General features: G+C 41.2%; 3 protein-coding genes across 4 annotated transcripts in view; all 3 read right to left on the bottom strand.

The window, feature by feature from the left end:
* Positions 1–6,050: 6,050 nt before the first annotated feature.
* LOC118594672 (protocadherin beta-14-like) lies at positions 6,051–9,630 on the bottom strand. The gene has a single exon (XM_036204762.1). The coding sequence runs from the start codon at positions 8,789–8,791 to the stop codon at positions 6,392–6,394; it is 2,400 nt and encodes a 799-aa protein (XP_036060655.1). The 5' UTR covers positions 8,792–9,630; the 3' UTR covers positions 6,051–6,391.
* Positions 9,631–15,352: 5,722 nt separating this feature from the next.
* LOC118594670 (protocadherin beta-11-like) lies at positions 15,353–19,907 on the bottom strand. Its single transcript, XM_036204761.1, has one exon. It carries the CDS (start codon positions 18,048–18,050, stop codon positions 15,648–15,650), a length of 2,403 nt encoding a protein of 800 aa, XP_036060654.1. The 5' UTR covers positions 18,051–19,907; the 3' UTR covers positions 15,353–15,647.
* A 2,250-nt stretch (positions 19,908–22,157) lies between these two features.
* LOC118594673 (protocadherin beta-14-like) overlaps positions 22,158–24,284 on the bottom strand; it is a 30,459-nt gene continuing 28,332 nt past the window's right edge. Inside the window, exon 2 of one of the 2 annotated variants that reach the window (XM_036204764.1) lies at positions 22,158–24,233. In XM_036204764.1, the coding sequence (XP_036060657.1) occupies positions 22,523–24,233 (1,711 nt within the window). In that variant the 3' untranslated portion in view covers positions 22,158–22,522. The remainder of the gene's footprint in view (positions 24,234–24,284) is intronic. The other variant, XM_036204763.1, reaches the window with a different exon arrangement.

Below are 24,284 nucleotides of genomic sequence, written 5' to 3'. Positions count from 1 at the left end.
TTAATCGGGTGCTTTCACTTCCGCTGCTTAAGAGGATACTGAGCCACAGCTAGGAAACAATTTTCCATCTTATCCTGCAGCGCCACCAAGTGACTATGCAGGTTGTCAGGTTTCAGACAAAGCCAAGTGAGTTTGAGACAAAATACTAATTTATCGAATGTATTTGTTAATTAGCCTAAATAAAATTTTCTTCTTTATTCCCCTTTCCATTTCTGAGTTGTAGCTTTTGTGATTAACACAATGAATTACTATCCCATAGAGCTGTACTGATGAAATGGTTTAAAATAGAATCAAATAGTTTTCATGGTCTTGTTTCAAACAGTTCATGGTCTCTCCTTGTTGAAGACAAGTGTAAAACTAACGATAGTTCAAAGGACTCCCATGTCATTGATTTTCAAAGATGAGCAAGAGATTCTTAGGAAAATTGAAACTGGAAAGCTAGAGATCTCTTCTAGCCATTATTAAATGCTCTCAGAAAAGACTGGATGGGTATGTTTAGGCACTTGAAGTTGAGTCTGGTATGTGAAAATAGTTGTTTGGGGGAAGCTGGATATTTGGGGCTAGGTAAATGGGACCATTTCCATAGGAATACTCCATAGGAGACTTATCTAGCTGCAGTAGAAAGTAAATACCCACTAGAGACTAGAGTATAATCTCTTCAGATTCTGACAATATAAAACTGTAAGACTGAACTTCACTACTTTGCCATCCAGGGCTTCCAAAGACATTGTTCTAAGTATTTTATTAATCTATTCTCTGATTTGCTCAGTGAATGTTTATTAAGCATGTTCTTGAGCTAGTAATGGTGGTAAGTATTAGGGAATGAATGATAATCACACAGAAGCTACTTCTGCCATGAAAAATCAAGAAAAAGAGAACACTTAACATGAAAAATAATGGCTGCCTCCTTGAGGAAGGCTCATTCTAATACAAGATCAAAGAGGATCTAACCAAAATTTGGAGGTGGAGGAGGACTTTCCTGGAGAAAGCGTATTCTAAACTGATACATGAAAAATGAGTGGAAATAATCTGAACAAAAATCATGTTTGGGAGGGCTGGAGGCGTAGCTCAGTGGTAAGAGAGTACATGTGAAGCCCTAGTCTCCAGGAAAGTGAAAACATGGTGCTGCAAATCTAAAGTGGGCATTGTGATTCAAAAGAACTGAGAGAAGACCACGGCAATGGTACAAGCAAGAGGAATTTGGTGAAAGCTGAAATTGGAAAAACAAAGAGTTTATTTTTTCTTTTTCCCCTTTTTTGTTTTATTTTATTTTCTCTAAGCAAAGAGTTTGTAAGGCATATCAATTGAAATGCAAGACTGTTAAAGTGTTCCAAACAGAAAAGTAATATAATCAAGTTTATTTATTTATTTATTTATTTATTTATTTATTTATTTATTTATTTATTTGTTGTTTTTTGAGACAGGGGTTCTCTGTGTAGCTTTGCGCCTTTCCTGGAACTCGCTCAGGAGACCAGGCTAGCCTCGCCTGCCCGGCTAAGGTTTTATTTTTTAAAGATAAACATGCTTCAGAGTTGAGAATAAACTAGGAAGGAATAAGATAAAAAACTAGACACAGATAGGAGCTGGTTACAATAATAGAGGTAGGAGATGATACTGGCCTCAACTGAAAATGTAGTAGCCTGGCGGTGGTGGCACACGCCTTTAATCTCAGCACTCAGGAGGCAGAGCCAGGCGGATCTCTGTGAGTTTGAAGCCAGCCTCATCTACAGAGAGAGATCTAGGACAGCCTCCAAAGCTACACAGAGAAATCCTGTCTTGAAAAACAAACAAAAAAGAAAAGAAAAGAAAAGAAAATATAGTAATGCATTTGCACCCAAACTACCAGATAGTATGGGATGAAGTGATCAATCAGTCACATGGGGAGTGTTATAATAAGGAAAAATTATGTCACTTACAAGATTTAAGAATTAAATGATAATAGTGCCATTAACTGATAGTTTAACACAAGAAGAAAATAAGGAAGAGTGATATGCATGAGCCGGAGGGGAAATACTTTTTCAGTTTAGGGGAAGGGGAAATTTTAACTTAAAACCTATCTAGGGTATTAAAAAGTTTAAAGTGACCACAGAACATCCCTATAGTTAGACACATGATCTTCCATCATATAATTAAAACTGAGGAAAGACATGAGCTTTAGTGACAATTTGGGGTTTACTGACATAAACGGTGTTTGAAACGCTCCAAGAAAAAAATAATAAAACACAACTTAAGGATGCTTGAATTTCCTATTTGGGGAGATGTAGTGCAGTGGTACAACACTTCTTTTGCATGTACAAAGGACTTGTATTTGTACTTATGTTCATTTCTGGAGAGTCCTGGTTTTGGGCGGGGGAGACAAGGAAGAGAGGGGAGAACACACAGCCGTGAGAGACTACCACTTCCAGAAGGTACTTGTGCTCATGATGATACACACTCATACTTCTTGCACTCCAGAATCTGAGGCATGGAAATCACCAGTTTGAACCCAGTCTGGGCCACACTGGGATTTTATCAGGAGAGGAGGAGAGAAAGAATATGGCTAGAAGCTAGAGACAGGTCAACCTCCTAGACCACATCTGTGGCAAGGTATGGGTCAATAACGAGAAAATGCATTTATACTGCTTCTTTCCTGTGGTCTTTATTAGTTAAAACTAAAATGATACCAAGTTTGTTTGATTTTCTCCTTTGACGACGCTATAAAAAGACCAGGTGGAATGGTTTGCAAACTTCTGTCAACACACCAGAGATTTCTCATTTTGGTTGATTCTGCTGAGAAACACGGATCAGATAGGTCAGTGTAATTATCTGTGTTGAAGTTAAATTTCTCTTTCTTGTGTTTTTTTAAATTAAAATTTCTCCTTTTCTTTAGTTTCCTGAAATTTCATTATGATGTTTATAGACACGAACATCTCTGTAATGTGTTCTTTTAGATTTATAGCTATCTCTTAGATTTGTTTGCTGATGTTTCATTAATTCTAGAAGCCCCCCAGTCTTTAGTTCTTCGAATACTGTTTTGGTTGAAATTTGCTCATCAGTCTTGCTGGGCCGTGGTGGTGCACATCTTTAACCCCAGCACTTAGGAGGCCAAGGCAGGCAGATCTCTGAGTTCAAGGCTGCCTGGTCTATAGAGCAAGTTTCAGGATGTCAGGTCTTCACAGAGAAATCCTGTCTCAAAAAACTAAAACAAACGAACAAAAACTCATCTCTCCCTTTATATGTCTGCTAAAACTTTTACTCTGTCCTACTTTTTAATCATCTCCTCTTGTGTTTTTACTGTATTAACTTTTGAGTTACATAATGTATGAATTGTATTCCAACATATTTTATGCCACTAAATATTTTGCAGTGTTTTTATTGTCTTTTATTCTGTTTTCAAATCTGACTTTTCATTAATGTGTTTTCATTATGGAAGTTTAATGTTGTCCTTATTGAATATGTCACATTAGTGTTGATGTGCCTGCGTGTGGATATGTGCATTTGTAAATGCAGGTGCTGGCAGAGGTCAGAAGAGGGGGTCAGTTTCCCCAGAGCTAGATTTACAGTTGAGCAGCCAGGCATGGATAGTGAAAATGGAATTTCCACTCTTAATGCCTGAGCCAATCTCTCTATCCACCCATCTGTCATACCTTACAGTTTTTTTTTTTACCTGTACATTTTCAAGTTTAGCTTCTATTTTAACAAACATGTTTAGTGTATTGTGGATTGCTTGATAACGATAGTAATTGTATGTCCTGGACTGTTTGATAATGATAACAATTTTACATTATTTCAAGTTATCCTAGCATTGTTTTGTTTCCTGCTGGCTCTCACTCATTATTTCATGTTTCCTAGGGTATGCAGTTGTCAAGTAAAGAGTATTAAAAATGCAAAGCAATAGGGTGAGTAATCTATGCTTAGGGCATAATTTATTTTACATAAACCTGCATTTGATTTGATCAGGACCTAAGATTAGGTCAGTGATACCTAATTAAACTTAAGGCTAAAAAGTCAAGTTCAAGGCTAAAATGCCACACAAGGGCTGATGCATTTCCAGTTCAGTCTTAGCTCACAAATGTTGCCTTGAGGTTGCATGCTGACTAATGGGAGGGGCTTCTGTAAAAGGTTCAGTTTGTTAGAGTTTGATTTCCATTATATAAATCAATGTCATAAAGGTCTGAATTTCCCAAGATTCTAAATAGCCCTGGGAAAATATACTTTGTAATTACCTTTTCTCTTGATTTCAACATTAAATTTGAATGGATAATATACTATGTCTTTTGTTTGTTTGATTAGTTAGGTTTTTTGAGACAGGATTTCTCTGTGTAGTCCTGGCTGCCATGGAACTCACTCTATAGACCAGGTTGGCCTTGAATTTACAGAGATCTGCCGGCCTCTGCCACCTGAGAGCTGGGATTAAAGGCATGCCCCACCACTGCCCAGTATATATACTAGTGTCTTAATAGCTAATTGCTTCCTGTGAATACAGAGGGCAACACAATGCTAGCCATATAGCCACACTGCGTTGTAGCTATCAACATCTGTCTATACTCCTTCACTGAACTGTCTATCTATGGAATTGAGACCTTATAGTTTGAAATATAATTAGGCATTTATCAATCATAAATACAGATCTATTCTTTGTGGCTATCTGAGAGAGACCACAATTATTAATAATATTTTAAAGTTACTCTTTTGTGCATGCTGAAGATTGAACTTTGCTCAGTGTGCACATATTCCTGTATTTACTCTTTACTGCTAGGAGTTGAGAGTCAAGCCAAGATTTTGTACCTATCTGCTAGGTCCACACAACTAGACACTATATTTACACCTTTCATTCTTATTTTTAAGATCGTCGGGGGTCCTTTTGAAACAGGGCCTTGGTCTGTAGCAGAGTCTTGAATGCATTGCATAAGCATGGTTGTCCTTCCGTATCATGTCCATAGCATGTCATAAGTCCTGTCAAATTATGGCAGCCTCCTGCCTCAGTGTCTCCAGTGATAGGATTCTGATCCTAATTCTCCACTCTGTTTCTTTTTAACTTTTGAGGATGTGCTTGACAGCTCCTCTTGGCTTCACACTCCTGCCTCTCACATGCCTCGGCTATAGGAATATGCCAGTATCTCAGTTCTGTTTCCTTTCCTATTTCCTTTTAAGGAAAAATCTTACTATGTAGCACAAACTGATCTTGAATTGATTATTCTCCATCCCCAGTTGCCTGAGTGCTGAGATTACAGATTTGTGCATCCACTCTTGGCTTATAGTTACTTTTATTAATGGTTAGGAAAAGTAAATCTAAGTCTTTTAAACAGTCTAAAATTTTTATTTCAGGAGCTGGAGAGATGGCTCAGCAGTTAAGATCACTGGCTGCTCTTATAGAGAACCTAGGTTCAGTTCCCAGAACTTTGGCAGCTTACAACGTGTAATTCCAGTTCCAGGGGATCCAACACTCTCACAGAGACATACACACAGGCAAAACACCAGTTCACATAAAATAAAAAAATAAGTCATTTAAAGATCTTTATTTTAATTTCTAGGAAGTTTTTATCCTGTTCTTTTCTAGTAAAAGACTATTTTACTTAGAACAAGATTGTGATCTTATTACCTGCTTTAAGCAGTTACAGAGTGCTACAAATTTTAACCAAGCAAACCGTGTGTACTTAAAAACAAGAAAACAGCAGTATCAAGACCTAGAATATTTTGAGAATTAGAAAGCATCATTAGAAAACAGATAAGGAAAAATTACTTAAGCAGTCAGTATTTAATGCAGGTCACAGGAACAGAATCAGTTCTCAAAAAAACACAAGACACAAAGGCCTCTGGGACTGGATTTGGAGGGGCAGCATTTTAAAAAAACCTTTTATGATGAAATAATCGAACAGAAACTACTACAAATAATGCAATATAATTTCTACCCAGATGCAGCGACATTTAAGGTCTCTGCTTGCTGGGTTTTAATAGTGTATTGGAACAATTCCCATGTATCACCACATTTGCCCCCTTTAGTTCCCTCCTCCTAACGGCCTGCCATCCCTCCCTCCCTCTCTTCCTCCCTCCCTCCCTCCCTCCCTTTCTTTTGTTGGAGATCCACCCAGAGGTGCCTGCTTGTGGACTCCACCAGGTACAGTAATCACTTGCCCAATATATTTACTCTAAATACTTTAGTTAGTATTTCCATTTCTGTGTCTTTCATAACAAACAGCAGAACTGTTAACATAAAACTTCAAAATAAACGAAACAAAAGGTGCAGATTGTTTCTTTACATCACTAGAGCCCCATAGCAACTGTAAGAAAAACATGTAAAATGAAAATGCATGCAAAACCAGTAAAATCTAAAATCCATTGCACATCAAGAAAAAAAAATCATCTGCAATTTGTCAGTAAAAGGAAAATATTAAGAGTTTATAGGAGATTTTTATTGAATATTAAATCCAAGACTATTGCGAAAGTTCTCCTTTTCCTGCATATTAGAACCAGCATCCTGGAGTTGAAGACTGGGCATGACCGGCTTCAGGAATTTGAACTCATTTGTCCCGGTACCTCCTGTCACACACACCTCATACTGGTAGCTCTGAGACAGGGTCCCCGCCCCACTGACGTCCACCAGGTGACCAGGAAAGTGTCCCTCAGGCACAGAGCAGCCACCCAGAGAAGCTGCCCTGGCCCTCCTGCACAGCCTCAGCCCCACGAACAGCAGCACAGACAAGAGGAAGATGGAAGACACAGAAGCCAAGGCAATGACCAGGTACAGTGTGAGCGCATCCTCCTCGTGCACAGGATCGCGCGCCACCTCTGGCAGAGGCAGGTAGGGCTGAGAGAAGCCATCCACCAGCAGCACATGCAGAGTGACACTGGCAGACCTTGGAGGATCACCATTGTCCTTGACCAGCAGCAGCAGCCTGTGCTTGGGAGCATCGCGCTCACTCAGCAGTCTGGAGGTGCGCACCTCGCCATTGTGTGCCCACACGCTGAACAGCCCGGGCTCCGTGGCCTTGAGCAGCTGGAAGGACAGCCAGGCATTCTGTCCAGAGTCGCGGTCCACTGCCACCACCTTGGTGACCAGGTATCCTGGCTCTGCCGCCCTGGGCAGCAGCTCTGTGCAGGGTGCAGAGGCGTTCTGCAGCGGGTAGAGCACGAAGGGGGCATTGTCGTTGGCGTCCAGCACCAGCACTCGCACCAGCGCCTGGCTGCTGAGTGCAGGAGAGCCTTGGTCTGTGGCGCCCACATGGAACTCGAAGGTCTGCAGGACCTCGTAGTCCAGCGCTCTGAGCGCGAACAGCTGCCCATTGTCGGCGTTAATGGATATGAGCGAGTGGAGGGCCAGCTGCGGGTCTTGGGTGGGCAGCAGCGAGTAGGTGATGTGGGCATTGGAGCCTGAGTCTGAGTCTGTGGCGCTGATGGTGCCTATGTGCAGGGCGGGGCTGTTGTTCTCCTGGACAAACAGGGTGTAGGAGGTTTGTGTGAAGATGGGGGCGTTGTCGTTGACGTCAGACACCTGCACTGTTATGGTGTGCTGTGTTGTGAGCCTGGGTGTGCCCATGTCAGTGACTGTGATGGTGATGTTGTACTCAGCTCTGCTCTCTCTGTCCAGCGCTTTTTCAGAAAGTAGAGTGAAAAAGTTCTTGAAGGTGGGTTTTAGGATAAATGGAAGGTCGTCCTGAATAGAGCAAAGGATCTTTCCGTTGTCCCCAGAGTCTTGATCTCGGACACTGAAAAGAGCGACCAGGGTCTCTGAAGCATTCTCTGGAATTGTTTTTGTAATTGATGATATGGTCACTTCTGGTGCATTGTCATTTATATCCAATACTTTTACTAAAAGAGTGCATTTCGCCGAAAGACCACCACCGTCTGTTGCTTGGACATTTACAGAGTAGGATTGTATTACTTCAAAATCCAGTAATGATCTCAAGGTGACTTCCCCAGATGTTGGGTTGATGTCAAATGTTTTTCTAATAACTTCTGATGCATGCAAAAATGAATATGATATTTTCCCAGAATTTCCTGTATCTAAATCCCTAGCAGAGATAGCAATAATACTGGAACCAATGGGCGTGTCTTCTGGGACCTGCACCTCATAGAAACTCTGAGCAAACTCAGGAGCATTATCATTGATGTCCAAGACTTTTATGAGAATGGATGTTGTCCCAGACCTGGGAGGAGACCCACCATCCAGTGCCATAAGTGTCAATCTAAGCTCAGATTCTTCCTCACGATCTAGAGCTCTGTCTAGAACCAGCTCCGGATATATCTTTCCATCACCACTGTCATGAATTTTAACATAGAAGTGAGAATTGGGGCTAATGCTGTAGTCCTGGAGACTGTTGCTTCCTATGTCCAGATCTTGTGCATTCTCAATTAAGAATGTGGCTCCAATAGTTGCGCTTTCTGGTATTTTAATAGTTATTTCCTTGTCCAGAAATGTAGGGGAGTGATCATTTATATCTCTGACATGCAGCTCAGCTCGAAAAAACTGTAAAGGGTTTTCCAGTACCACCTGAAAAGGCAGCACACAGGGCTGGGTGGATCCACACAGCTCTTCCCGGTCCAGTCTCTCACTCAGGAGCAGATCTCCCGTCATCAAATTAAGGTGTAAATGCTTTTTATTATCATCTGACACTATCCGGGCCTCCCTGGAGGACAGCTCTGCAACCCCCAGCCCCAGATCCCTTGCCAGATTAGCCACTAAAGAGCCAATTTCTGTTTCCTCCGCTAAAGAACAGTGCAAAGATTCAGTACTCGCCTGAGACAATCCCAGCAAAACAAAGAAAGCCAAGACTTGCCTTTTCTGCAGAATGAGTGTCCTTCTGGTACCCATAGTTCCTTCAGGTGACCTCTTTTGTTGCAAAATTTAAATTTGGTCCCAATTTTGAGAGATGAAGATACGATTCTTTCTATTGAAAATCCCTTGGCAGCTCTGTCAGAGAAGCTCTTATGATACCTCCCTTCTCAGTGTGTTGGCTGTTCTCTGGTCCTCTGGACAGCGGAGCCCACAGAGCTGGCTATGTATGCACTGTTTCATCTTATCCTATAGCGCCACCATGTGTCTCTGTGAATTTTTTCATTTAATGTCTTTCTCCTAAAAATTTGTGAATACATCTATCTAGATTATTCAAAAGCAAATTTCACACAGGCTATGTTTTTCTTTAAACGTTCATTAATTTTTCTAATTAAAACATAATTACAATATCGTTATCATAACCTAATTATTTAGAAATAATTTTTGGTTATAACTTATAACCCAATCTGTTTGGGCTCTTCCACTTTCTACACAATGTCTCTTGTTGCTTGTTTAGATTAGAATTGAAATGAAGTTCATATCCCCCATGAACTCACTAGTGCTTTGAATGTCCAACTCAAAAGGTCCACTAATGTGCTCCAAAATAAATAAGTAATATTTACTTCAAGACAATTCCTAAGTAGTTGCAATTATTTTTACCTCCTTTCTGATAAATATTTGTTGGTGTGAGTCCATAATATAATTGACAACACCATTACATTTTACACACACACACACACACACACACACACACACACACCTGGAAAAATTACAGAACATACTACTTTTTGTTAGTAGTTAACTTAGTTTAAGCCATGGAAGTATTAGACTCCTTGATTTTACATTTAAAAAATTAGTCAGGTGTGGTGCTGCATGCCTTTAACTCTAGCATTTGAGAGGCAGAGGCAGGGGGATCTGTAAGAGTTTGAGGTCAGCCTAGTCTATATGGTGATCTCCATGCAAGTGAAGGATATGTAGGGAGAAATTATCTGAAAACCCATACATATACATATGCATACACACACATACACACATATATGTGAAGATATAATGCAAATAAGATGATCTTTTTATGGAACTTGCAGGCTAGAAAATTGATAAGCTAGAAATTAAGATATAACAATGCATAAGTAAAGAATAATGGAAATATACAGAAAATTTAAGTAACTATGACCTAAGAGATAGATAAAATTTAGGAACATAGGTTTTGGAACCAAGATGTCAACATTAGAATTCTGGTACTGTCACTCACTACCTATAGACCTGGGAAAATTATGTACCTTTATTTCCTTTCCTATTAAAAGTAGGATGCTGATAGCTTTACCTCCTGGTGTCATTATCATAGTAACTAATGAGTTGACATTTAAAAAAAAAAACTAGAAAGAACTAACTAAATGTTAAGAGAAAATAATTAAAATATAGGGAGGTAGCTCAGTAGTGGTGTGAGTGTATGGCATGCTCATTGGGGTCCTGATTCAATCCCTAACTCCAAAACAATATAAAAGTATAAAAATAAAATTAAACAAATCATAACATATTCTCAAAATTTCATTTGTATTGAGTATGTAAGACTTTTCTTGTTACCAGGCATTAGGTATTGTAAGTAAACCAGGGATAATTTAAAGTATATGAGTGGGTGTGTGTAGGTCATGGACAAGTGCTACTCTTATTGGAAAACAATTAGCATTTGTGAATTTTGTCATACACAAGACAGTAGAACCAATATTCACTTACAAATAACAAAAAACAAAACCAAAAAATGAAAATAAGCATATTTTTTAAAACAAAGAAGACCTAGAGTTCAAAATCATTCTTTGAAAGGCAAACAGCATTTTAAGGAAATGGGAAAGAGGAACAACAGAAAATACTCTAAAGTCAAAACAAAAGCAACTATTACAATTGTCTATTGTATTTAAAGCAGTATTTGTGGATGACCCTGAAAAATGTCTGCTAGAATATATACCATTCTTCTATGTGTGTCCAACACATGGTGATGTGATTTGATTGAGAATGCCTGCCATGGACTCTTATGCTTGAATATTTTGTCCCCACTTGGTGGAAATATTTGGGAAGGATTAGGAGGTGTGGATTGTTGCAGAAGGGTGTCACTTGGGGCAGGCAAGAAAAATGAAACTGTCCTTGATTAAGAGTTCTAATAGCTGATGAAAAATATAGACCTAGCTTTTAAAAGACTGGAGAAACTTGAACTTATTTTTAATAGGTTCTATTTTATTATTAAGGTTCATGAGGCAAGTTTATCCGCTGAGTAATTGAGTGAGAGAATTAAAGCAAGATAATCAAGCTTCAAGTAGTTGTAGATACTAGGTGGTGGTAGCACATGCCTTTAATCCCAGCACTGGGGAGGCAGAGGCAAGCGGATCTTTGTGAGTTTGAGACCAACCTGGTTTACAGAGTGAGTTCCAGGAAAGGCTCCAAAGCCACACAGAGAAACTCTGTCTTGAAAAACAACAACAACAACAACAACAACAACAACAACAACAACAACAACAATAAAACCCCAAAAAAGTAGTTGTAGACACTGGGAGGGAAAGGTGATTAGGAAAATTTTAAAGGAATTTTTTTTGCCTTAAATCTGAACACACTTTAAACTATTTTTTAATTGTATATATGTATATGCATGTGTATATATCTGTGTATGTGTGTACATGAGTGCAGGTACCTGAGGAGGCCAGAAGAGAGTATAGGATCCCTTGCAGCTGGAGTTACAGGAGATTGTAATCTGTTGGATGTGCGTTCTGGGAATGAACTCAGGTTCTTAGCATGAGCAGCTACTTAACCACTGAACAATCTCTCCACACCCCTCAATATAGATTTTATATGAAAAATTTATAGTGGCAGTGGTGTTAATAACTTCATCCATTTTGTTTTAGGGTGCCGCAACCCCAGTATAAGAGGAGAAAGCGAATAATTGCATCCATATTAAGTGGAGTTTTGTCAAGTTGTTTTAGTGAAGGAAATTGAACAAGGCAGTTGGGGGATAAGAGCATGAGTGTGAGTGTGAGCAGCAAAGCAGGGGTTGGTTGGAAAAAAGGAAATTTAGAGCAGGAACAGGAGCTGGTTGATACATTGCAGCTGTGTCAAGTAGAGGAGGCTATGAGAAGGTCAAAGGTATGATAGGAGAAGCAGCATGAGAAGATTTAAGGGCACAGAATTGGTATTCCCAGAGGGAGATGCCTAGTAACTGTATCACAGGAAGGGCAGTCCTTGGTGGAGAGGTACAGCATAAGAGCTGACTGGTGAAACCGGACTATAGATGAAGAGCTGTGGCCTGAACAGCCATGTGCTTAGATTAAGCAGTGCACTGGACCAGGAATGGAAGCCAATTGCGGCCTAGAAAGGAGGTGATAACAGTCCATGTATAAGTCAAAATGTCCTAATAATACAAGTCCTTTACTTCCAGTACTTGTAGGCAATCACAAATTAAACTTCTAATTGGATTTTATAGTTACAAGGTTTCAAGAAAATCCATTCTGGGAGGTTGTATCTTTTTTTTTTTTTAAACGTGTATTTCTAATCAACTTTCCTCCATTGCCTATAGAGCTTTTTCTTTCTTCCTTCCTTTTATTATAGTGTCTTTTCCCTTTTTATTAATTAAATTTATTTATTTTTAATTGTTTTACATATGGACCACAGCCTCCTCCTATACCCCCACCTCCTGTCTACCTCCCATCAACTTCTCTGGCTCCTTTCAGAAAGGGGCCGGCCTCCCATGGGTGTCAACAAAGCATGGCACACCAAGTTAAGGCAGGACCAAGGTCCTCCCCCTACATCAAGGCTGAGCAAGGCGAGGCAACCCAGCATGGGGAGTAGGTTCCCAAAAGCCAGCTCAAGTGTTAGGGACAGGTCCTGATCCCACTGCTGGGAGCCCCACAAACAGCAAGCTACACAACTGTTGCACACACGTGGAGGGCTTAGGTTGGTCCCATGCAGGCTCCCTAGCTGTTGGTCCAGAATCAGTGAGCCCCCACAAGCTCAGGTCAGCTGGTCCCCTCGTCATGACCTTGACCCCGCTGGTTCATACAATGAGAGCATTTCCTTAATTACTTATAATTTACAGTAGTTGTTTATTGTAAAATTGACCCATACACCTTGATTTGAATGTACTGTGTTTGAATTTAGCTATAACAAACATATTTGAAGACTTAGAGAAAACCTTGCTTTTAGCAAAGCGTTTTAGAAGGTTGGTTGGTTGCTTGCATCTGAGCATGGGAACTCCTGAAGGTTTGGTTACTCTCCACTAGAGTTTGGAAACACACAATTTCTTCCAGAAATGGAGAAACCTTGATGCTCATGTATCTGGAAAAGCTTGAATCAAGACAGATACCTGGGCCTTCTGTTGTGTCTGTAAGGTTCTTCTACCTTGGCGGTTTGGATTTCTCTTCACATTTCATCATCATTGATAAGAGAAGACCCAGGTTACTTGAACTCATAGGCTTCTGGAGAAATTATCCATTACTTGGGACATCTTTGTTGAAATAGAGACACCATAACATCCCACAATTTGAAGTATATATACAGTTTGGTGATTACTCCTATATCTTCAGAATTGTGCAACTATTACCATTATTTCTAATTTAAAATGTTTCCATTGTCCCCCATATAAATTTTACCCAACTAGTCTCCATTTGTACACATTTTCCCAATCTTATACAACCACAAGACATTTTATGTCTCCATAGATTTGTTCTGATTATTTTGTATAAGAGAATTATAGAATATGTGGTTTTTAAAATGATTTTTTTCACTCAGCATAATATTTTTGTGAGAGTGCCAAACCCTAATCATTACACTGCCAAAGAACATCAAAATTAGCACTGTATTTTTGAGATTTCCCATGGTGTGTGTGCTGGTTGGTTTTTGTCAACTTGACACAGGCTAGAGTCACCAGAGAGGAGGGAGCTTTAATTGAGAAAATGTCTCTATAAGATGGGGGCTGTAGGCAAGCCTGTAGAGAATTTTCTTAATTAGTGATTGAAATGGGAGAGCCAAGCCCATTGTGGGTAGGGCTACTTCTGAGGTGTGATCCTGGGTTCTATAAGAATGCAGGCTGAACAAGCCTTGGAGAGCCAGCCAGAAAGCAGCACTACCCCATGGCCTCTATGCCAGTTCCCACCTCCAGGTTCCTACCCTGTTTGAGGTCCTGCCCTGACTCCCTTCAATGATAAACATTGATGAGGAAGCATAAGCCTAATAAACCCTTTCTTCTCTATGCCGCATTGGTCATGGTGTTTCATTACAGCAGTAATAACCATAACTAAAAGAGCATATTGTATTACACTCATTTTATTGCTCATTAAGAATTGCTGGACGGTGGTGGTGCGTGCCTTTAATCCCAGCATTCGAGAGGCAGAGGCAGGGTGGATCTCTGTGAGTTCGAGGCCAGCCTGTTCTCCAGAGCAAGTTCCAGGACAGGCACCAAAACTACACAGAGAAACCCTGTCTCCGAAAAAACAAAACAAAACAAAACAAAACAAAAAAAAGTATGAACACTAGGTTGTCTTGGATATTGAAGGGATTTTAACTAAAATTAATTAACTAATATACAGTGTTAAATATCTTCAAGAGGAAGTTTCTGGAACTGACTCCAGCCGGTGGGACTGGAAAGATCCCTAACCTTCTTACCGTCATGGCTTACCATCTTTCTGTCTCCACGATGACTCATTTTCTCATCTGCATTTTCCTTTGTCTATACATACAGACGTTAGACTTTTTAGGAAACTCACAGGAAACTTCATCTCCAACCATTATATTTTTCTCTATAGTGTTGTCAGGCCATTAAGGACAAGACCCATTATAGGCTGGTCCTTCTCAACACAAGGTAAAACTCCCCTCTGTGGCAGCTGAATTTAATTTTTTAAATATTAGAACCTGAATTATGATCTCTTGAAACTTCTCAGAGCTACATATATATAACACTTTCACACATCCAAATGAAAAATAGTCACCTAACTTTTGGATGCTGCTGTTCAGTAGAGTTCAGGACCAATTTAGTGGCTTGTGACCATATTAGCAAGTTTAAGCAAAGGAATAAAATAGGAAATTTCAAGCTCACAATAGACTAAGTACTGAGCACAAAACATCCCTTACTGTTTGGTTTGAATGTTGCATAATACACTTGGCATAATTTTATGTATGAATTAGTACTCAGTGCATATTCATTTTTTTCAAAGAGAACATAAATAAAATTATATATTATCTTATAAGCTTGCTTTCTCCTATGGCCACAGTATTCATGTGTTCCCCCCCCCCCCAGCCACCTTCCAGGACACATAACATAGAGTTATTAAGAAGCTAATCTCTATCCCCATTTGTTTATTCTGTGTTGTGATCTATCTGGGGAGCTATGACTGAGTCATTCCCAGACCCACTACGGGCTCCTTTTCAATGAGCCTAATGGCTGTATCACCATATAGATTTTCCAACATATCAATACAGTCAACATTAAGAAACATTTAAACATAATATCTCCACTAGGTTGGTTTTTTTAAATAAACTTACTTGAAAATAGCATCGACAATAATAAGCCACAAGAAAAACTAGGAAAGAGCGTCAGTGAAAGATATACTTGGACATTTCAACTACTCCTGATGTGGTCTGTTTATTTCATCATAAGCACAGTGAAGGGAAAGGTGTGACTGGAGAAGACAGATGGAGGTGATTTTGTGTTGTTTAAAGAGGTAAAGTCTTTACAAGGTAGGACATCCTAGGGAACCGGCCACAGAATAAATTACCATCTTATCTAGTGCTGACATAAATTGAAAAGTGGGAGGGACAAAGGAAATGTAAATACTAGCAGATTTGAAGATCATGCAAACTGGAATAAATGCACATTGCCTTGGGATAGCCTTAAATGAAATACATATGAAATATAGCTTCAGTTATGGTCACTAAATAACCCAAAACTATTGTGGAGAGTAGGGCTTTCCTCCATTTCTTTCCCAGGGAACTGGGGTGGTAGATTGGGGGAAAATGGCTTCAGGAATTTGAACTCATTTGTTCCAGTACCTCCCATCAGGCACACCTCATACTGGTAGCTCTGGGACAGGGTCCCTGCCCCACTGACATCCACCAGGCGACCAGGAAAGTGTCCCTCAGGCACAGAGCAGCCACCCAGAGAGGCTTCCTTGGCCCTCCTGCACAGCCTCACCCCCACGAACAGCAGCACAGACAAGAGGAAGATGGAAGACACAGAAGCCAAGGCAATGACCAGGTACAGTGTGAGCAAGTCCTCGTGCGCGGGGTCGCGCGCCACCTCTGGCAGAGGCAGGTAGGGCTGAGAGAAGCCATCCACCAGCAGCACATGCAGAGTGACACTGGCAGACCTTGGAGACTCGCCATTGTCCTTGACCAGCAGCAGCAGCCTGTGCTTGGGAGCATCGCGCTCACTCAGCAGCCTGGAGGTGCGCACCTCGCCATTGTGAGCCCACACGCTGAACAGCCCGGGCTCCGTGGCCTTGAGCAGCTGGAAGGACAGCCAGGCATTCTGTCCAGAGTCGCGGTCCACTGCCACCACCTTGGTGACCAGGTATCCTGGCTCTGCCGCCCTGGGCAGCAGCTCTGTGCAGGGTGCAGAGGCGTTCTGCAGCGGGTAGAGCACGAAGGGGTCATTGTCGTTGGCGTCCAGCACCAGCACTTGCACCAGCGCCTGGCTGCTGAGTGCAGGAGAGCCTTGGTCTGTGGCGCCCACATGGAACTCGAAGGTCTGCAGGGCCTCATAGTCCAGCGCCCTGAGCGCGAACAGTTGCCCATTGTCGGCATTGATGGAGATGAGCGAGTGGAGGGCCAGCTGCGGGTCGTGGGTGGGCAGCAGAGAGTAGGTGATGTGGGCATTGGAGCCTGAGTCTGAGTCTGTGGCGCTGATGGTGCCTATGTGCAGGGCGGGGCTGTTGTTCTCCTGGACAAACAGGGTGTAGGAGGGTTGTGTGAAGGCAGGGGCATTGTCATTGAGATCGGAGACCTGCACTGTTATGATGTGCTGTGTTGTGAGTCTGGGTGTGCCCATGTCGGTGACTGTGATGGTGATGTTGTACTCAGCTCTGCTCTCTCTGTCCAGTGCTCCCTCTGTTTCTAAGTGGTAGTAATTTTCAATCGAAGATTTTAGCACAAACGGGAGGTCCTCTGGAATAGAACAGATCATCCTGCTGTTCTCTCCTGAGTCCTTGTCTTGGGTACTAAAAATCATAACTAAAGTCTCTGGGGTGTTTTCTGGGATTGGACTGATAAATGATGACACAGCAATTTCAGGAGAATTGTCATTCACATCCATCACCTGAATTCTTACTGTTGATTTCCCAAAAAGTCCTCCCCGATCTGTAGCTTTAATGATTACTGAGTAGGATTCAGTTGTTTCAAAGTCCAAATATCCTATTAAACGTATTTCTCCAGAGGTTTTATTAATTGCAAATGTCTTTTGAATATCCTCTGATGCATGAGAAAAGGTATATGATAGTTCACCATTAATTCCTGAGTCTAAATCCCAAGCTGATGCAGTGATAACCAGTGAGCCAAGGATGCTGTTCTCTGGAATCTTCACTTCATAGAACATGTGCTCAAACTCAGGGGAGTTGTCATTAGTATCTATGACTTCCACTTGAACCAAGGCAGTCCCAGACCTGGGTGGAGTCCCACCATCCAAAGCAGTGAGGATGAGACTGAGCTCCGGCTGCTCCTCGTAGTCCAGCGCCTTGTCCAAAACTAACTCTGGGTATTTCCTGCCATCAGGATTAACTCTCATCGTAATGTGGAAATGAGAGCTCTGGCTTATGATGTAGTTTTTCACAGCATTGGGTCCTACGTCTAAATCCGTCGCACTTTCTAGTAAGAACACAGAACCAACAGGGCTATTCTCTGGGATTTCTAGAACCATTTCCTTTTCCAAGAATATGGGGGAGTTGTCATTTACATCCCTGACCTGAAGCTCAACTTGCAAAATCTGTAAGGGGTTTTTCATTAACACCTGGAAATGCATCACGCAGGGCTCGGTGGAGCCACACAGCTCTTCCCTGTCTAACGGCTCGCTTAGGAGCAAATCTCCTGTATTTATGTTCAAAAGCAAAGGCAGTTTGTTATCCTTAGAGACCACTTGAGCCCCCCGTGAAGACAGCTCAACCACCTCAAGCCCCAGATCCTTTACCAAATTGCCTACCAAGGCCCCGCTCAGCGTCTCCTCCACCACCGAAAGTCTCCCAGGCTCAGCGTGCGTTTGAGACATTCCCAGCAAAACAAAGAGGAGCAGGACTTGCCTTGTCTGTGCATAGTTTCCCCCTCGGATCTCCATAGCTCCTTTCTGGCAGGCTTCTGAAAGAATCCCTTCTGCCTCAGCACGCAGTTCTGTAAAATATGTCCCTTGATTTGTCCACAGAATCCTCAGAATCCAAAGGATAAAAGGCTTCTAGGCAGCACCTTCACGACCTGTTATTTCTTCCTAGTTTTCCGTGCTGGCTTGGGCTGTGTGTCCTGAGCATTTAATGTGATTTTTTTTTTCTGTAACGTTATCCTGCAGCGCCACCATGTGTCTTCTGAGATTTTCACAGTCTGATGATGCTACTTAAATTCCACTTACATTGAAAGTCCCCCAGAGACAAATACTTGTTGTTTATGTGGTTACTGGTGTATTTTTCATCAGTGTTCTCTATAGTTCATGATGATGTGAATGTTTGTTTTAAAGCATGTGTTAAGTATCTCGGGAATAGAACACTGTTAAGTTTAACGCATCCCTTCCCACTAGGCCTTGCTTAGGCAGAAAGGGAAAGAAAAAGTGTCCATGGGAAGTTTCAGAGGTTCTCTTAGGGTTACGAAACTGGATTGGCCAGGGGATGGTATACATTAAGGACCATATTATATAAATTCATAGTTGTGTTCCAGTTTCTTGCAAGCGACAAAAATTCAGGAAGTATGTACAAATACAAGCATGGGCTGTTTCTTGTGAAGTACACTCTTACTCCTAACGCTGACCTCCCTTAGGTTCCCAAAATATTCTGCCAACAATACATAGAAGTTTGGGAAGAAAAAGGAGAGACATTTGCTTTCCTAAAGAGAGCAAAAATTTAACTTCCAATGAAACCAATTAATACAGTGTTCTGGCTAGCGAAGTAACATACAGTTACTCAAATGTAGCATCATAGGGATATCTTTTAGTCACAGAGCCTGAAGACCTACCCTTTGCTTGTTTAACCCCAACTAGTGTCATCGTTGAAGCCTGGGGGCGGGTAGCCCTAACTGAAGATCATGATTGTTACTGAAGGAGGAGACTGTTGGGAACAGGTGCTAGAAACTCATCAATTATGTCCACTATTGAAAGTTTCAAAAGTACCCAGGAATGGACAAAACAGTTGGAGCTGAAAATGCAGTTTGAGTGAATTTTTAAACATTTAAGTTCTATACATGATTGAAAAAGAAAATAAACCAGCACAAAACCGAAAGGTGGGTGTGCTGGTAATATGCAGTTATTCTTCTGCCTTTAAAATACCCAGGAAGCTGATAGGAAGGTAACAATATTGAGGACTCACAAAATTAAAGTGCACACATGTGTTTGATGGAAGAAAGCAGGTGGAAGAAACTTACTACGAAGTTCCAGGAAATGGCTAAAAATCCATCACTGGAGATAGGGCAATTAACGTGTTTGTCTCTCAGAATATTTTAGATTTAGAGAAACTGGAAGATTAAAGTTGATCATGAGATGGACAATTTATTATTTGTATTTATAGTAGTAAATTCTCTGTTCTCAGTGTCTACAGAGACAGAAAAGTCACTCAAGGTAGAGAATGGATACTTGCTGTGGAGAGGTTAGCAAACCTTCTCTAGTCTGATGTGTAAGTAGTGCTGAACAAAAAAGTATGAAATTAAAGTAAGTAGAACTTTAGAGTTTTGAATAGTGAGATTTCAAGTCTCTTCTCAAACAATGCCCTCACACTATAGAACACAGGGTCTATAGTGGTCACACTCTCACACATTAAATAGTCCAGAATTCTAACCTGGAAAGTGTGGAAGTGCAAATAAATTATCACACTTACCGATGTGGGTCTGCCTACATAATACCTGTAGTCCCACTACTTAAGAGTCAGAGTCAGAAAGATTGCATATTTAAGGCTACCCTGTAGTATATAGTTGAAATACTGCTTCAAAAGTTGAAAAAAGAAAACAGAATAGATAAGGGACTTAAATGTCCCATGCAAACTATATAATTTTGGTAAATTTCTTCAACTTCCCTGAATCACTCTTAATTTTTAAAATGGCTATATAACACTAACAATGCTATACAAGTATATCTTTTATTCTAAGATGGAAAATCACAGATAAGAAAACATATTATATTTACAAATTTTCTACCAAAAAGGAAAGCTTACATATAAAGATTGGATGCTTAAATGAGCAGTGTAAGAAAGTAGAACCAGAGGCAAACAGGAACTACAAAAGGAAACATGCTTAGGATCTTAATAGAACCAGTCCAGTTGGTCAAACATTTAATCAAAATTTTTAGAAAATATAGGAGAGAAATTATGGCAAAATAAAATAAAAAATTTCTCTGAACTGATAGTCTGAACATTGACAGGGTATATCTTCGTGAAAAGGTTAATAAGAAATAGTCTCTACTATGGCATTTTCAGACTGTTGAGGTTAAGTTTTCCAATGCTTCCAGAATGAATGGGAAAAGTATTGTAGAGAATGGGATACAGTTTAGAATAGAATTGTCCTTGTGAAAGGTGAGTCTACACAATTAAGAAAAAGAGCCGGGCAGTGGTGGCACAAGCCTTTAATCCCAGCACTTGGGAGGCAGAGCCAAGTGGACCTCTGTGAGTTTCGAGGCCAGCCTGGGCTACCAAGTGAGTTCCAGGACAGGCACCAAAACTACACGGAGAAACCCTATCTCGAAAAACCAAAAAAAAAAAAAAAAAAAAAAAAGGGAGCAAAAGAAAAGTGCTTTTTTAAGTATGAAAGAAAATTTGAAACTCTACTTTTATACCCAGTCAAACTATCAATCAAACAAAAACATTGCTTCACTTATGTAGAGTATCAAAAGTTGTTTTTTTTTTAAAGCTACCTCAGCATCTATTTTAATGAAATTGGGTTCCAAAAAAGTAAGAAAGTAAATGTAGAAATGATATTGGGTTCTATAAAAGGTGGGCAGTGTGGGGATAGTATTAAAAGCATGACAGCCATCGGGTAAACAGTCTAAATGAAGAAGAGGTATGAATAAAAGATCTCTAGGAAACAAACACAATTAATTTGTATCTGATATTTTAATATTTGAGGGCAAAATGTTAATATTCAAGAGGACGATGATGTGAAAAATCAGTAGAAAGAATGGAGGGTACAGCTTATGGTAACCCACTGCTTTGCTTGTTCACTTAGCATGGAAAGAGAGGGGCAGAAAAATCTCTAGCACAAAATAGAACTTTAGCCAGATCTAAAACAGTAGATATCAGCTCTGGGAAACATATCTTCCAAAAAAGAAGTGTCATCATACTGTGCTACTAAGTATGTGTACATAAGAGACATAGGTAGGTGGGCATGAATATTTGTTTCATGTCAGGGATGGTACTCATCTAGGAGGCCTTGGGTTTGATCCTTAGAAACCCACAAGAAACAAAAATGACAATATTTTCTGACATGTCTACCAGGAAACTAGAAGGGAAATGTGCAACTTTTGTGTGTGTGCCTAAGATGGGAAATAAGAACGGCAAATCCTTTTGCAATGAGTGGGTAACACATAAAAGTTGACTATCAAGATAAAGCAGTCAAAACACATCACCTGAAAGCACATCAAATTTGAAGAACAACTGTGTAGAAAGGAACTGGAGATAAAATTATTTTCTCTACAACCTTTAATTTGTCTCACTTACTAAATCAGACAGTTAAGTTTCAACATAAAATGGAAAGCATCCTTCCAACAGTCCTTCAGTGTTATCACACAAAAATTTAAATGTGTTTAAATTTATGTTGATTTTCATGCGGACTTTTACAACACAATCTATTTTATATGTCAGCAGGAATGAACATCAGAAAGAGCCCTTGCTCTTGTGGGGGAGGGGTGAGAAAGGAAGGGTAATGAAGTCACTGGGACAAGAAAGCAGAATGGAGAGTTGCAGGAAAAGGGAAGGGATTCAGAGGAACACCAGAGGTTAGGAATGAATGAGACCAAAATGAATGACAGTTAACGTCTGCAGAAGTCATGCTGAAACCTATTAATTAGTATGCTAACACAAGAATATCAGAATACTCAAAATCATAAACATGGGTAGGGTCTTGTAAGGGAGTAAGGGAAGTAATAGGGGTTTCAGGGAGGTGGAGCCGGAGGTCATAAGAAACAAAATGCATGACATAGATGCATGAAATTGTCAAAGAACAAAGTCAAAGAAAGTTAAAATACTATACTTTTTAAAAAATGACTGGCTAGAGATAGAATTCAATGGTAGAGTGCTTGCTTAGCATGCAAAAGGCTTGCAGTTAATTATTAGCCACAAAACAAAACAAAAAACAACAACAAACCCCTAATCTCAATTTTCTGTAATGAGAAAAGACAACAAATTATTGTTCATTAAGAAAGAATTAAAGCCTCAGATGTAAAGTGGCACATACTCTATTAAAAAATCACTAAGGTAAAAACATTGTAAAAATGTAAATGTGACATACTTGGAAGTTGAAAATGAAGTTGTGTTATAGCAACTACTGCATAACTAAACTAATATTCACATGGCTGTATCATACATTAAATGGAATCAAACATTACTCAGAAACATTACTCAGACTTCAAAATGTGGGCTTTTCATCACCATTGCTCTGGAAACTATGAGCATGAACATCAGGGTAAACTGGTTTCAAGAACTTGAAATCACTGGTATCAGAAGAGCCTCCCATCAGACACACCTCATACTGGTAGCTTTGGGACAAGGTGCCCATGCCACTGACATCCACCAGGTGGCCAGGAAAGTGTCCCTCAGGCACAGAGCAACCACCCAGAGAGGCTGCCCTGGCCCTCCTGCACAGCCTCACCCCCACAAACAGCAGCACAGACAAGAGGAAGATGGAAGACACAGAAGCCAAGGCAATGACCAGGTACAGCGTCAATGCGTTCTCATCGTGTGCTGGTTCGCGCGCCACCTCTGGCAGAGGCAGGTAGGGCTGAGAGAAGCCATCCACCAGCAGCACATGCAGAGTGACACTGGCAGACCTTGGAGGATCCCCATTGTCCTTGACCAGCAGCAGCAGCCTGTGCTTGGGAGCATCGCGCTCACTCAGCATCCTGGAGGTGCGCACCTCGCCATTGTGAGCCCACACGCTGAACAGCCCGGGCTCCGTGGCCTTGAGCAGCTGGAAGGACAGCCAGGCATTCTGTCCAGAGTCGCGGTCCACTGCCACCACCTTGGTGACCAGGTATCCTGGCTCTGCCGCCCTGGGCAGCAGCTCTGTGCAGGGTGCAGAGGCGTTCTGCAGCGGGTAGAGCACGAAGGGGTCATTGTCGTTGGCGTCCATCACCAGCACTCGCACCAGCGCCTGGCTGCTGAGTGCAGGAGAGCCTTGGTCTGTGGCGCCCACATGGAACTCGAAGGTCTGCAGGGCCTCGTAGTCCAGCGCTCTGAGCGCGAACAGCTGCCCATTGTCGGCATTGATGGAGATGAGCGAGTGGAGGGCCAGCTGCGGGTCTTGGGTGTGCAGCAGCGAGTATGTGATGTGGGCATTGGAGCCTGAGTCTGAGTCTGTGGCGCTGATGGTGCCTATGTGCAGGGCGGGGCTATTGTTCTCTTGGACAAACAGGGTGTAGGAGGTTTGTGTGAAGGTGGGAGCATTGTCGTTGACATCAGACACCTGCACTGTTATAGTGTGCTGTGTTGTGAGCCTGGGTGTGCCCATGTCAGTGACTGTGATGGTGATGTTGTACTCAGCTCTGCTCTCTCTGTCCAGAGCTCCTTCTGTCATTAGGATGTAAAAACTGTCTACAGAGGGTCTTAGTAAGAAAGGCAGATTTTCTTGAATGTAGCAAACCGTCTTTCCATTTTCTCCTGAATCTCTGTCGTTAATCCTAAAAACTGCCAGCACAGTTTCTGGAGAGTTCTCAACAACTTCGTTGACAAGCGATGATATGATCAGTTCAGGGGGGTTGTCGTTGATGTCCAAAACATGAAGTATAACCATACATCTAGCAGAAAGGCCCCCACCATCAACTGCCTGTATATTTAACTTGTAGGACTTTACCAACTCATAATCAAGCAAGGCTTTGAGCACGATTACCCCAGAGAAAGGGTTGATTTGAAAGGTTGCTCGAATATCTTCGGAAGCATCAAAAAATGAATAGGTTACTTCTGCATTGACCCCTGAGTCTACATCCTCTGCAGAGACTGTAACAACAGGAAGTCCTACTGGGCTATTTTCTGGTGCCTGGGTTTGATAAAGTTCCTGGGAAAACTGTGGGGCATTATCATTGATGTCCATGACCAGAATATGTATAGTGGCTGTTCCAGACCTGGGCGGAGTGACCTTAGGTCTCAAGGCAGCTGGAAGCTCTCCAGACGAG

Source organism: Onychomys torridus, chromosome 13 (genome assembly GCF_903995425.1).
Source record: "Onychomys torridus chromosome 13, mOncTor1.1, whole genome shotgun sequence".
NCBI classification, from domain to species: Eukaryota; Metazoa; Chordata; class Mammalia; order Rodentia; family Cricetidae; genus Onychomys; species Onychomys torridus.
Note: the sequence above shows the minus strand (reverse complement) of the source record. Positions and strands in the feature narration are given on the sequence as shown.

Coding starts and splice junctions, on each gene's coding strand:
- LOC118594672 (XM_036204762.1), bottom strand. CDS start 8,791: ATGGGTACCAGAAGGACACTCATTCTGCAGAAAAGGCAAGTCTTGGCT.
- LOC118594670 (XM_036204761.1), bottom strand. CDS start 18,050: ATGGAGATCCGAGGGGGAAACTATGCACAGACAAGGCAAGTCCTGCTC.